Below are 14,087 nucleotides of genomic sequence, written 5' to 3'. Positions count from 1 at the left end.
ATTAATGACTTTGGTCATTAAAAATTGGAAAATTGTAAAAAAAATTAAAAATTTATAAAACGATCCAAATTTACGTTTATCTTATTCTCCATCATTTGCTGATTCCAAAAACATATAAATATGTTATATTCGGATTAAAAACAAGCTCTGAAAATTAAATATATAAAAATTATTATCAAAATTAAATTGTCCAAATCAATTTAAAAACAATTTCATCTTATTCCTTGTCGGTTCCTGATTCCAAAAACATATAGATATGATATGTTTGGATTAAAAACACGCTCAGAAAGTTAAAACAAAGAGAGGTACAGAAAAGCGTGCTATCCTTCTTAGCGCAACTACTACCCCGCTCTTCTTGTCAATTTCACTGCCTTTGCCATGAGTGGTGGCCTGACGATGCTACGAGTAAAATGGCATTGCGTTCAGTTTCATTCTGTGAGTTCGACAGCTACTTGACTAAATATTGTATTTTCGCCTTACGCGACTTGTTTGCGTTTCTTGTCTCATCATCATCATCATCATCATCATCATCATCATCATCATCATCATCATCATCATCGTCGTCGTCATCGTCATCATCATCATCGCCGTCATCGTTATGGTTATCATCATCATAATCATCATAGTCATCATCATCATCATCGTCGTCGTCGTCATCGTCGTTGTTGCCTTTACTGACGTTGGTGTCGTCGTCGATAGGACAGCTCTTTCTCTGTGTCTCTCTCTCTTTGTCTCTGCCTCCCTCTCTCTCGTAGATGTACTATTGCATATTGTTCTGACCTTACACATGTTTTGCTTTGCACCTGGTCATAAACATTTATGAACTACATGTACAATGTTTCAATATAATGTGCTTATGTACATAAACTTATACTATTTCATTAATTAGTTATTATAGTAGATTTAGTCCCTCTTCGAGGGCGAGGGCCAGATGCAAAAAAAGTATTCCTATGCTTATTCTGTTACCCTCGTAAAATAAAGAATTGTCATTGTCATCTCTCTCTCTCTCTCTCTCTCTCTCTCTCTCTCTCTCTCTCTCTCTCTCTCTCTCTCTCTCTCTCTCTCTCAATGTCTGATTTCAAGTGTTTTACGATCTGTCAGTCGCGGCGTTTATGGCATGACAGTATCAGTTTCTAAGGCCCGGCGCTCACTTATGTAACTTCAGCAGGACACGGCACGCACTGCAGATTATAGAAGTAATTATTTTTTTCCCCAGCCCGCTACACGTTGCGTGAAAAGAAAACAGCGCCGCTGACTCGAGCTCTGCGTAGGTATAATTTTTCATTAACGAGTCTAAAGCTGTGTGTATGGTTTGGTTTGGTGCTTATCAAAAATTGTTCGTGATCTGTGTCGGCTTGGTGTTTGCATTTCACACAGTGTGTGTGTGCGCCTCTGTTTTGTGTGTGTGTGTGTGTGTGTGTGTGTGTGCTTGTGAGTTTGTGTGTACGTGCGTGCGTGCATGCGTACGTGTGTGTGTACGCTTGCTTGCATTTCAATAGAATACTGATTAACGAACCAACAACAACAAAACTTCAACCCAAAACGTTCGTACTTGAGCAAAGTTATTAATTACTGCATCCAGCACAACTCGTAACATATTGTGGCAACCCATTCCGGTTCATACACAGATCTATACGATCATCTCCTAACACGTAGAAGGGGAGAGGGAGGGGGGGGGGGGGGGGGGTGGGGGCAATACAAATACAGCAGTAGGAACTATTCCGATCCGGGATGACAACGGTTACAGGCACACTCCTTCTGACCAAGTTTTGCTGACCATCTGGGATGTGGCCATTCTTCACAAGACACACCCCATCTGACCAAGTTTTGCTGACCATCTGGGATGTGGCTATTCTTCACAAGGCACACCCCATCTGACCAAGTTTTGCTGACCATCTGGGATGTGGCCATTCTTCACAAGGCACACCCCATCTGACCAAGTTTTGCTGACCATCTGGGATGTGGCCATTCTTCACAAGGCACACCCCATCTGACCAAGTTTTGCTGACCATCTGGGATGTGGCCATTCTTCACAAGGCACACCCCATCTGACCAAGTTTTGCTGACCATCTGGGATGTGGTCATTCTTCACAAGACACACCCCATCTGACCAAGTTTTGCTGACCATCTGGGATGTGGCCATTCTTCACAAGGCACACCCCATCTGACCAAGTTTTGCTGACCATCTGGGATGTGGCGATTCTTCACATGGCACACTCCATCTGACCAAGTTTTGCTGACCATCTGGGATGTGGCGATTCTTCACATGGCACACTCCATCTGACCAAGTTTTGCTGACCATCTGGGATGTGGCGATTCTTCACATGGCACACTCCATCTGACCAAGTTTTGCTGACCATCTGGGATGTGGCCATTCTTCACAAGGCACACCCCATCTGACCAAGTTTTGCTGACCATCTGGGATGTGGCCATTCTTCACAAGGCACACCCCATCTGACCAAGTTTTGCTGACCATCTGGGATGTGGTCATTCTTCACAAGACACACCCCATCTGACCAAGTTTTGCTGACCATCTGGGATGTGGCCATTCTTCACAAGGCACACCCCATCTGACCAAGTTTTGCTGACCATCTGGGATGTGGCGATTCTTCACATGGCACACTCCATCTGACCAAGTTTTGCTGACCATCTGGGATGTGGCCATTCTTCACAAGGCACACCCCATCTGACCAAGTTTTGCTGACCATCTGGGATGTGGCCATTTTTCACAAGGCACACCCCATCTGACCAAGTTTTGCTGACCATCTGGGATGTGGCCATTCTTCACAAGGCACACCCCATCTGACCAAGTTTTGCTGACCATCTGGGATGTGGCCATTCTTCACAAGGCACACCCCATCTGACCAAGTTTTGCTGACCATCTGGGATGTGGCCATTCTTCACAAGGTAAAATCCTCTCTCCACTTTGACACATATGGCAAATCAACATTCTGTCTGCTTCTCGTACATAGTTTGACTCGTGTTGATGAATTCATTAGGTTTAAACAAGATTGTATTCCAAAAACACAGGGTGGCATGTACGTATAGTACGATATAAACATTTGTTACCACACATGCTGAATTCATTTTGCAGATTCACATCAGTGAAGAATTAGGAAATGTATTCATGAACAAAAATGCCACAGTGCATAAAAAGCACAGGTTGTTGTTTGTGGCAAGTGTCCACGTGGCCTTATCCCATATGAAGGCTTGGGCAGTGAATTGTTTGACACGGGACGGACTGTGCCTTTACAGGTGATGTGAAAGATGGATGCAGAGAGCGGCTGTAGGGGACGGGGGTAACACATAATAAAACGCGACAGGAGGATGCAGAGGTGAAAAGTAAGGGGTGGCGTGCACGAAAAACGTCCCACTGGATGGGAACTAAGCGCTGCGTCGGATTGGCTGAAACTGAGATTTGTTTGAGATTTCAACCAATCCGACCCAGTGCTTGAGTTCCACCCAAATGGATACCTTCTCGTGCATACCGCCCCAGGTATCACTATAAAAGGTGGACAACGCCTTCGTCGTTTTGTCGCCCGAGACTGAGCAGCTTGCAGGTAAGGCCGGAAAATAAGCCAACAATCTAGACAAGTCGGCTGACTGTGTGGCGCGTGGTTCTGTGTTTGAAAAAGGTTAGGCTACAGAAACTTCCTTCCATTGATCACCACATGCACATTTTCTTCTTCTTCTTCTTCGTTCATGGGCTGAAATTCCAACCGTTTTTACGCATAATATGACCGTTTTTACGCCGCCATTTAGGCAGCCATACGCTGCCTACTTTTGGGGGATGCATGCTTGTAATTATCTTGTCAGGCTTCAACGTGGAATACGATCATCCTTGGACACATACTTGGACCAACACTTGGACACATACCAAAATTATACAGTCTGGCAGCTTTCTGCACAGAAACGCCACGTGTAGCTCAATTTACTTCGCAACTGACACCGGTGTCAATTTGCACAATTAATCTGAGAACATCAAGAATAAATAATTACATTGCTTATTAGTCAAAAGAATGGAATGACTCCACAACTGTACGTTGATTATTCCGTGTATTTTGTCTTTCTCGAACTGATCGATGTGCAAAAAGCAAAACTACCGAAAAACACCAATGTTTCGTATGGTATTACTTTTTTCATTTTTAAAAATTTAAATCGTTTATCTTTTTTCTGCAGTTTTTGTATGTGTATTACTAATTCATTTATTCAATTTTAAATCGTTTATCTTTTTTCTGCAGTTTTTGTATGACATGTATTACTAATTAATCTATTCAATTTTAAATCGTTGACCTTTTTCTGCAGTTTTTGTATGTGTATTACTAATTAATCTAATCAATTTTAAATCGTTAACCTTTTTCTGCAGTGTTTGTATGTTTATTACTAATTCATTTATTACATTTTAATTCGTTGACCTTTTTCTGCAGTTGTAGTGAGAGTTTGAGCATAAAGGAGACAGTTGCTTGACCCCAACAATGAGGAGTTTTCTCGTGTGCCTGATTGTGAGCCTGGTAGTGGTCACTACTTGTGTCCACTCGCTTCCGGCACGACCTGTCTTCCGTGAGTTGATGACCACTTTTAAGAGTATATTATTCTTACAGGTTACATTCACACACACACACACACACACACACACACACACACACACACACAGTATTTTATCAAACATAAAACAAAACAAGTCGCGAGAAGCGAAATAACTACATTTAGTCAATCTGTTGAACTCACAGAATGAAATCAACAGGCTGCATGCATTGATTTATTTTGTCACCAAACCTTTATAGCTTTGTTCCCCACGGCCATGCGCCAAGAAAGCGCTGCACTTGTGCACGGAATAAGCGTGCGGAAAGTGACAAGCCAGAATAGACAAGTAGCTCATAGCGCTGCACAGGAAAAGCCCGTGCAGAAAGTGACAATTTAGCCAGAATAGACAAGTACTCATCGCGCTTCACGGAAAAGCCCGTGCAGAAAGTGACAATTTAGCCAGAATAGACAAGTACTCATCGCGCTTCACGGAAAAGCCCGTGCAGAAAGTGACAAGCCAGTAGAGCGCAGTAGCATACATCGCTAAATAAGAAAGAGCACTTTTCTGTATTCTTTTGAACTTTCTGAGGGTGTTTTTTTAATACAAATATAACATATCTATATTATGTTTTTGATATCAGGAAATGATTAAAAAGAAATAAGATGAAATCATGTTTGAATCCATTGCTATTAAACATTTTGATTTTAATTAGAATTTTGAAATTTGTAACATATGACCAAACTCATTATTAAGCTTCCACGCTGAAATGCAATCCCATAGTCCGGGCTTTGTCGAAGAAGGCTTGACCAACATTTAAATCAATTTGATCGCAAAATCAGGGCGTGACAGTGCTGCCTCAACTTTCACTAAAAGCCAGATATGACGTCATTAAAGACATTTATCAAATAATTGATAAAAGATATCTGGGGATATCATACCCAGGAACTCTTTTGTAAAGTTTCATGAAGATCGGTCCAGTAGTTTTCTCGAAATCGTTTTACACACACACACACACACACACACACACACACGCACACACATACACCACAACCCTCGTCTCAATTCTCAGTCCATGTTAAAACATTTAGTCCAAACTTGACTAAATGTAAAAGAAGTCGCGTGAAGCGATATAAAAACATTTAGCCAAGCTGTCTTTTGTTTGTTTGTTTGCTTAACGCCCAGCCGACCACGAAGGGCCATTATCATGCAGGGCGGTGCTGCTTTGACATTTAACGTGCGCCACACACAAGACAGAAGTCGCAGCACAGGCTTCATGTCTCACCCAGTCACATTATTCTGACACCGGACCAACCAGTCCTAGCACTAACCCCATAATGCCAGACGCCAGGCGGAGCAGCCACTAGATTGCCAATTTTGAAGTCTTAGGTATGACCCGGCCGGAGTTCGAACCCACGACCTCCCGATCACGGGGCGGACGCCTTACCACTGGGCCAACCGTGCCGGTAGTCAGTCAAGCTGTCAGCATCAAAGTAACATATTAACACCAACAAGAGGCGAAGCCTTCAAGGCTCACGTAAGAAATCGACAAACAGTAACACAAACTCAATCACTCCGTCACACATACACACACACACACACACACACACACACACACACACACACACACACACACACACACACACACACACACACACACACACACAGTAAGCATATGTGACACGGTGCAAGAGTGCGAGACACTAGATCTAGATCTGTCTGTCTGTAGATTCGTACTTACGGGGACACGACTGCCAGATGGCCAGATCGACACTGCGCTTTTCGACAGCGCTGCGCTTCCTCGCGCAGACACTGGAAACACGATGTGCAGATTAACCTGTAGGAAATCTCCTTTGGTATCTTCTTTATCTATTTTTCTGGAGCTACGAAACCGAACAATGTAAAATCATCTTCTCCGATTCGGCGAACTGCAGCTCGGTGATAACTGTATCTATACCACAATCCTTCACGCGATCTGACCTAACCTTGACCCCTGACCTGGTCTACATACCACACACAACACAAACCAGTCACCTGTTTTTACCCCCCAAAACCCCCCCACCACCCGTTTTCTTTGGATACACACTTTAACTACATATACGTGCCGACGAAATGTTGATCATTGCTTCAATACTTTAAAGCTGTTGCTTAAATAATAACCAGGTAAAATTAGTATTTCGGTGTTCAGTCAAATGTTAAAGTTTCTACCACAGACAACTATATATATATATATACGACTAGTGTCTGTCTGTCTGTCTGTCTGTCTCTCTGTCTGTTCGCGATGCACGGCCAAAGTTCTCGGTGGATCTTTTTCAAATTTGGACACCGTATTCAGCTACACCCCGGACACAACCTCATCGATGAGATATTTCAACACGTGCACTCAGCGCGCAGCGCTGTGCGCGCTGAACCGATTTTGTGTTTTTTTGTCGGGATCCACTACCAGTAACTCTTCCTTATCTTCTCCAGTGTTTTCAGCCGCGATTATCTCCCTTCCTCCGTGTGGCGTCAATCCATATTCCCGTTACTACGTTACTATTTTTAGAAGGTCACTGCACGTTACTATTTTTAGAAGGTCTCCAGTGTTTTGCGCGTTTATCTCCTTTTCTTCGTGCGCCGGCGAAGCCGGCGTACACCCGGGTTCCAGGCACAGCCTGGTATTCGGCTCTACTTCTTCCCGGCGAAGCCGGTACCCGGCGAAGCGGGTAATCATCTAGTACATACATACATACATACGCACGCACTGACGCACGCACGCATGCACGCACGCACAGACAGACAAAAGTTAGCATCGCATAGGCTACACTTACGTGAGCCAAAAATCAGTCATCGCTGAGACTTGTCTCGACTAACCACACCAAAAGACCCAGTAGAGGGGTGACGCTCGTCTTCGCGTAGCATGCGAACGCATTACTTACTTAATCTATTTTCTGTAATTCTGGGCACATTTTTAGAGTAAACATATCATATATATATGGTTTTGGATTCAAGAGAAATTGAGGAATACGATGCATTCATTTTTAAATCTGATATTAAAAAATCGATTTTAATGACAACTTTAATGAGCTAACTAATTAACTAATTTTTAAGCTCCAAAGCTGAAATGCAATCCCATAGTCCGGACTTCGTCGAAGATTGCTTGACCAAAATTTCAATCAATTTGATTGAAAAATGAGGGCGTGACAGTGCGGCCTCAACTTTCACAAAAAGCCGGATATGACGTCATCAGAGATATTTATCGAAAAAATAAAAAAAGTCTGGGGATATCACACCCAGGAAGTCTCAAATGAAATTTCAAGAAGATCGGTCCAGCAGTTTTTTTGGAATCGATGTATACATAGACACACACACATACACACACACATAGATCTCAACCCTCGTCTCGATTCCCCTTCTCTGTTAAAACATTTAGTCAAAACTTGACTAAATGTAAAAAAAACTTGACTAAATGTAAAAAAAACTTGACTAAATGTAAAAAAAAACTTGACTAAATGTAAAAAAAAACTTGACTAAATGTAAAAAAAACTTGACTAAATGTAAAAAGGAAATGGGAGTGGATTTGTACGTCTACACGCGAATACCTTGACATTGTCTAATAACTCTGCTGTGCGCTATTTTTGTTTGTCGCAGGACCGCGCTGTGGGTTCGTCTGTGCGATATGGTGTCCTAACGGCAACGTCATGGACTCCAGGGGCTGTCCCACCTGTAAATGTCGCCAAGGTGAGTGTCAGAGAGAGAGGGGGAGAGAGAGAGAGAGAGAGAGAGAGAGAGAGAGAGAGAGAGAGAGAGAGAGAGAGAGAGAGAGAGAAGATAGAGAGAGAGAGAGAGAGGGAAAGAGAGAGGGAAAGAGAGAGAGAGGGAGAGAGATAGATAGAATTGAATTGAACTTTATTTAACAAGGATTAAGATTTAAGGCTACGCCTTTTCTTACAATCTGTCCTTGGGACGCACAGACACACAATGATAAAATTGAAAAATTGAAAATTAAAAATTTAAAAAGTTTACCAACAAAAGGAGGTCAGAAAACTTCAGGGAGAGAGAGAGAGAGAGAGAGAGAGAGAGAGAGAGAGAGAGAGAGAGAGAGAGAGAGAGAGAGAGAGAGAGAGAGAGAGAGAGAGAACAAGAACAATTCTTTATTTAACGAGGGTAATAGAGTAAGAGAGAGAGAGAGAGAGAGAGAGAGAGAGAGAGAGAGAGAGAGAGAACAAGAACAAGAACAAGAACAAATCTTTAATTGTCTAAGGCCACAGCCCCTTACAATAGTGGTTAAAATAACAGCAATAGTATCTGCACAGTTATAAATTATAGTCACGCATAAAATTCAACAAATACATTAAAACCCTGATGACATATCACTGAACCTCATTTATAAGGGTTCGTCTCTTCTGCAGCATGAAGAACACAAATCTGCTGAAGCTGTTCATCACATTTTCCTCATTATTGCCACAGAAATACACAAGTTGTTGTTGCAGCGTCTTAGAGTTCGAGATTTTCAAATACTTTGCTCGAAGGTCTTGATAAAAAGGACATAAAAATACAACATGGTGTTCATCTTCTTTATCAGCTGTACAGAGAGGACAGTTTCTTGTCGTTTGGTTTGGTGCGTACCGAAACTTGTGAGCGTTGATTTCGGATACTCCTGCGCGGAAACGAGTAAGAGCAACTCTGTACTTAATATCTTCGATTAATTCAATGTATTTCTCTTTTTCCAAGCATGTTTTGTAACAATTATAAATGTCAAAACGTTCACTGCATTCTAAAAAGGAGAACCATTCTTGACAAAAACAATCTTGTAAACGTCTTTTAAACTCTTGTAAGAAACACTTCTCATTCCCAACCGTTCCGTACATCCACACAGCAGCAAAACCATTACAACATAAAAGACTCTGCACATGTGAGACCCAATTTGTGTGGCCCTTCGATGCCAAATTACATAAAGCTTTATATGCAATCTTGGAATATCTTGAATCAGGTTGCTTCAGCAGTGTAAACCAGTATTTCACACATCTGACTGCAGAGTTAATATACAGCGGATGTCTTCCCAATTCACCATACACAATGTTGTTTGGAGTTCGAATTGTCACTTTCAGAAACTTTTTACACGCAAACAGGTGGACCCTTTCCACAGAGTCATACTTTCCATATCCCCATAGCTCTGAACCATACAAGAGCATAGGAGCGATCCGTGCGTCAAACAGTTTGAAAAACACCTTTGCCGAATGGCAGCCAAGTCTGTTCAGTAATCTAACGATTTCGATCACTCCCTTTTTCGCCATGGTTGTCTTTGTTTCTACTGCAATGTTCCAGCTCAGTTGGGTGGAAAGGGTTACACCGAGATATCTAAACGAGTTCACAATCTCAAGACGATCCATTCCGTAGAACCACTTCTCTTTCTGTGCAATGTGCCCGCCCTTTCTAAAAACCATGACCTTAGTCTTTGTCAAGTTCACGTTCAGACACAGTTTTTCTGCAGAGCAGCGCAGGACATTAAGCTGGTTTTGTAGGCCTACTACAGTGCTGGATAACAGCGCAATGTCGTCAGCAAAAAGCATTACAAACAGTTCTAACTCAGACGGAGATAAACGTATCCCATGTCTGCCTCGTTGTATGACATCCTGTGCCAGTTCGTTGATCAGAAACGAGAAAATTGTCGGTGAGGCTACACAACCTTGCTTAAGGCCTTGCATACATTCAAAGAAATCAGTGTATTCGTTTCCGCACCGCACGCATGCTTTCACATTTTCATACATGCTCTTTAACACCTTAAATATTTTGCCTTGTATGCCTAATCGAAAAAGCACTGACCAGAGCACGGGGCGCTTAATGCTATCGTAAGCCTTACAAAAATCTATGTAGGCTACATACAGTTTGGCCTTTTGTGAAAATTGTTTCTGGACGCAAGCGTAAAGGGTAAACACATGACCAATAGTTGAGTAATTCCTCCGGAAGCCAGCCTGGCTTTCATCTAAAATGTTATTATTTTCTGACCACACAGACAGGCGGTCGTTCAGAACAGACATAAAAATTTTGCTCATCGTACTGGTGAGGGAAATTCCTCTGTAATTATCAGGGTTATCACAGTCTCCTTTTTTATGTAACGGCACAATAATGGCCTTGGACCACTCTCTTGGGTACACCCCCTTCTCGAGAATGTTGTTGAACAATTTAACTAAAAAGGGTAAAATAAGACTTTCAGACACTTTCAACATTTCATTCAACACACCATCAAACCCTGCCGCTTTACCATTTTTCAAATTTCTGATTGCTTTACTAATTTCAATTTCAGTTATTTCACTGTCAAGAATTTCGTCACTGATACCTGTATCAGGCAACTGATCGTCTTCGGGTTCATCTTCAACTGTATCGGTGTTTAAAACATTCTTAAAATGTTCGTACCATGCCTCTTTTGGTACGGAGTTGGAGTGCACCTCTTTTCTATTACATTTCCTTATTTCCTTCCAAAATTCAGTTGGTTTATCAGCAGAGAGCACTAAGTTATGAACTTGTTTTAACCTGTACTCTGTTCGCTTTGTTCGAAGAAGGTCTTTATACTCCTTCCTGACTTCAGCGTACTTTTGCTTTGCTATCTCTTTTTCTTCTTTATCTTCTGTTTTAATTCTTTGGTAACTTCTCAGCAACCGTCTCGCAGATCGCTTCTTTTCCAAACATTCAACATCAAACCATGAGGACGCACTTCTACCTTCATCGTCACCTCCGACTTTGTTGTTCATGCACTTTGCCGACTGTAACATTGCTTTGTTAAAAATCTCCAGCCCCTCGTCCATGTCTGCGTTGATGATGTCGCACGCTTCCTTTAACTTAGCTTTAAAATCGTCTGATTTAACACTTTCAATAAAATCATTCTTTTTTGCATCGTTCCACACAACTTTTGAGACACGTGCTTGTTTAGGGGGCTGGCGCTGATTCCCTTTCAACCCAAGCGCAAAGGTCACAGGCATATGCATTGATTCAATTCTGTCGCCAATGGTTAAATCGTGAATGTTATTAGCTAGGTCAACAGAGGCTAAACAATAATCCACCACACTGTTACCACTATGGGAGATATAAGTAAACTTGCACGAGTTGTCCGCATTGCAAACACCATTCAAGATTTTGAGATCAAAGCATACAAAGTGTGTAACTTGCACAAAATCAAACATTGTAACATTCAAACCAAGAGCTATCACGATTTTGATGTGTATACGGTGTAACAAGATATGCTTAGCATGACAATGTGCGCCTTTTGTCTTCAAACACTAATATTCCATCCATTTTCAATCGTTTTGGCGCAGCATGAAATAATTCGGATGATTGACACGGGTTGCCGATTAATCGGTACGCTTTGTGAAATCCACAAAAACGGAAAATATTCAAGAACAATCAACAATTTTGTACAACAATGAGTGCAAATGTTGTTGCTATTATCTCGTGCAATCTTTTATATTCAATACTTGTCTTTAAATCTTTCATAGTTTAGGCTAGAAAAAAGACAATTTGTCATGATTTGGGCGATTTTGTACCCACAAATCTGAAAATAGCCCATTAATTGCATGGTCATCAATATTTCAATATCAGTGTGAGATCAAAAGTTATTAACATTAGTGTTTACCATAGTTTTTGTTCAATGATAGTCTTTCTATCTTCAAATGTTGAGGCTCTTAGCCGCAAAAATTCGGACGAGTTACCTGGACTGCTGTTTAATTGGTATGCTTTGTGAAATCCACAAAAACGGAAAAGTATTAAAAAACAATCAACAATTTTGTACCACAATGAGAGCAAATGTTGTTGCCATTATCCATTGCTATCTTTTGTGTTCAATACTTGTCTTTAAATCTTTCATAGTTTAGGCTATAAAAAAGACAATTTGTCATGTTTTTCGCGATTTTTTGTCAGAAATCTAAACATAACCCATTTATTCCATGGTCATCAATATTTTAATATAAGTATGATAACACAAATGGTTCACATTGGTGTTGTGCGTCTTTTTTGTTCAATACCTTTCTTTCTATCTTTCACGGTTGAGGCTCTTTCCGGCTATGGGGAACACTCTCTGTTGCGACCCGATATTGCCACCCGGGGTGGTTCCAGAGCCTTAAAGGGGTACTAGGGAACCGATTTCTTGATGGTGCGATAGCTGACCGTTTTCAGCACATATTTTACTATCTAGAAACGACAATTAGAAAAATATCTGAACACTTGTTGGTCAGCGCTTCTAGCAACCGTACTATAAGGACGGTACACATTTTGAGTCTTTTGAGTTTTGAGTCTTGAGTCAATTGACCATTGCCACTGTCCACAGGTCCACGCACACTGTACGTGATGCAGGACAACCCCGAACCAGGTGAGAAATCGGTACACATACAGTCAAACCCGTATTCAACGATCACTCAGGGACCTACCCACACTGGTCGTTGAAGACAGGTGGTTGCAGGGAAATGTGGCTTATTTTGAACAAAAATCGTCGGGGACCCTTTGGATGGTCGTTTTGGGAGGGTGGTCACTATTAAGAGGTGCATGGTCGCTACCAAGAGGTGGTCGCTATCAAGAGTTGGTTGCTACCAAGGTGTGGTCGCTATCAAGATGTTGTTTGACAAGATGTGGTCGCTATTAAGAGGTGGTCGCTACCAAGAGGTGGTCGCCAGGGCAGGTAGCGTCTTTTCCGTGCAAGCAAGACTGCAAACCACGATGGCTCCGTCCCGGCTTACACAGGGTGACACCCCCCCCCCCCCCCTCCTCCAATAAATGGCAACCTTCAAAAAGGTTAATTACTTCTGGATCTGTTGACCTAATAACATCATATTTGGTATATTTTGAGCCTAATATATGCATGGTTCACGTATGTAGGTCAAATAGTATCAATTTTCTGCTCTTTCGAGGAAAAAAAAACCCACCAAATTTGAAGGAATATCTCAATAGTTCGAGGTTAGACATCCAGTGTTAGACGCACTCACCACATTTACGTATACCCCCCTTCCCCATCGGATCATCGGTGACCTGAACTAGGTTCAGGGCAATCCCTTTACAGGAAAGCGTTTGTCATTAACAATTTGGAAAGGGTTATTTGGAACACATTTACTGGGTGAAGGCCAGATCAGAAACATTATGACTGTATTGACCATGCACAAAGTAAAGTACATGCACAAAAACCATAAAGATACTTGCTGAAGAAAAATGCCTAGAAGAAATGACCCCTGGGGTTTTAGAGTCACATTTGCAAATGACGTGCACAATTCATTAATGCCAATAACGCATTTCTCCTTGGGATACGCCATGATCCTGCCTGCAAGTTCTGTCTTCTTTGTTACAGCTACGTGATTGAGACGAAGGGCGTCGCGAGGCAAAAACTTGTGTCGAATTGAAAAAGAGCTTGTTGGTACAAAATCAAAGTTTACGAATTGAGAGTCCTGTGTGTGTGTGTGTGTGTGTGTGTGTGTGTGTGTGTGTGTGTGTGTGTACGTGTGTGTGTGTGTGTGTGTGTGAGAAAGAGAGAGAGAGAGAGAGAGAGAGAGAGAGAGAGAGAGAGAGAGAGAGAGCATGCGTGATTGCGTACCTGTGTGTTTGTGTC

The 14,087-nt window shown here is 41.9% G+C and overlaps 1 protein-coding gene across 2 annotated transcripts; it reads left to right on the top strand.

Moving 5' to 3' along the window:
- The first annotated feature begins 3,406 nt into the window (after window positions 1-3,406).
- On the top strand, window positions 3,407-13,923 carry LOC138976860 (BPTI/Kunitz domain-containing protein 1-like). 2 transcript variants are annotated; one of them, XM_070349749.1, is made up of 5 exons: window positions 3,407-3,560; window positions 4,428-4,560; window positions 8,153-8,242; window positions 12,822-12,863; window positions 13,830-13,923. In XM_070349749.1, the coding sequence occupies exons 2-5, from the start codon at window positions 4,476-4,478 to the stop codon at window positions 13,835-13,837; spliced, it is 225 nt and encodes a 74-aa protein (XP_070205850.1). In that variant the 5' UTR covers window positions 3,407-3,560; window positions 4,428-4,475; the 3' UTR covers window positions 13,838-13,923. The 2 variants fall into 2 exon arrangements, with proteins under 2 accessions (XP_070205850.1, XP_070205849.1); XM_070349748.1 differs by having other exon boundaries at window positions 3,514-3,635.
- Window positions 13,924-14,087: the final 164 nt, after the last annotated feature.

This window comes from Littorina saxatilis, linkage group LG9 (genome assembly GCF_037325665.1).
Source record: "Littorina saxatilis isolate snail1 linkage group LG9, US_GU_Lsax_2.0, whole genome shotgun sequence".
NCBI lineage: Eukaryota > Metazoa > Mollusca > Gastropoda > Littorinimorpha > Littorinidae > Littorina > Littorina saxatilis.
Note: the sequence above shows the minus strand (reverse complement) of the source record. Positions and strands in the feature narration are given on the sequence as shown.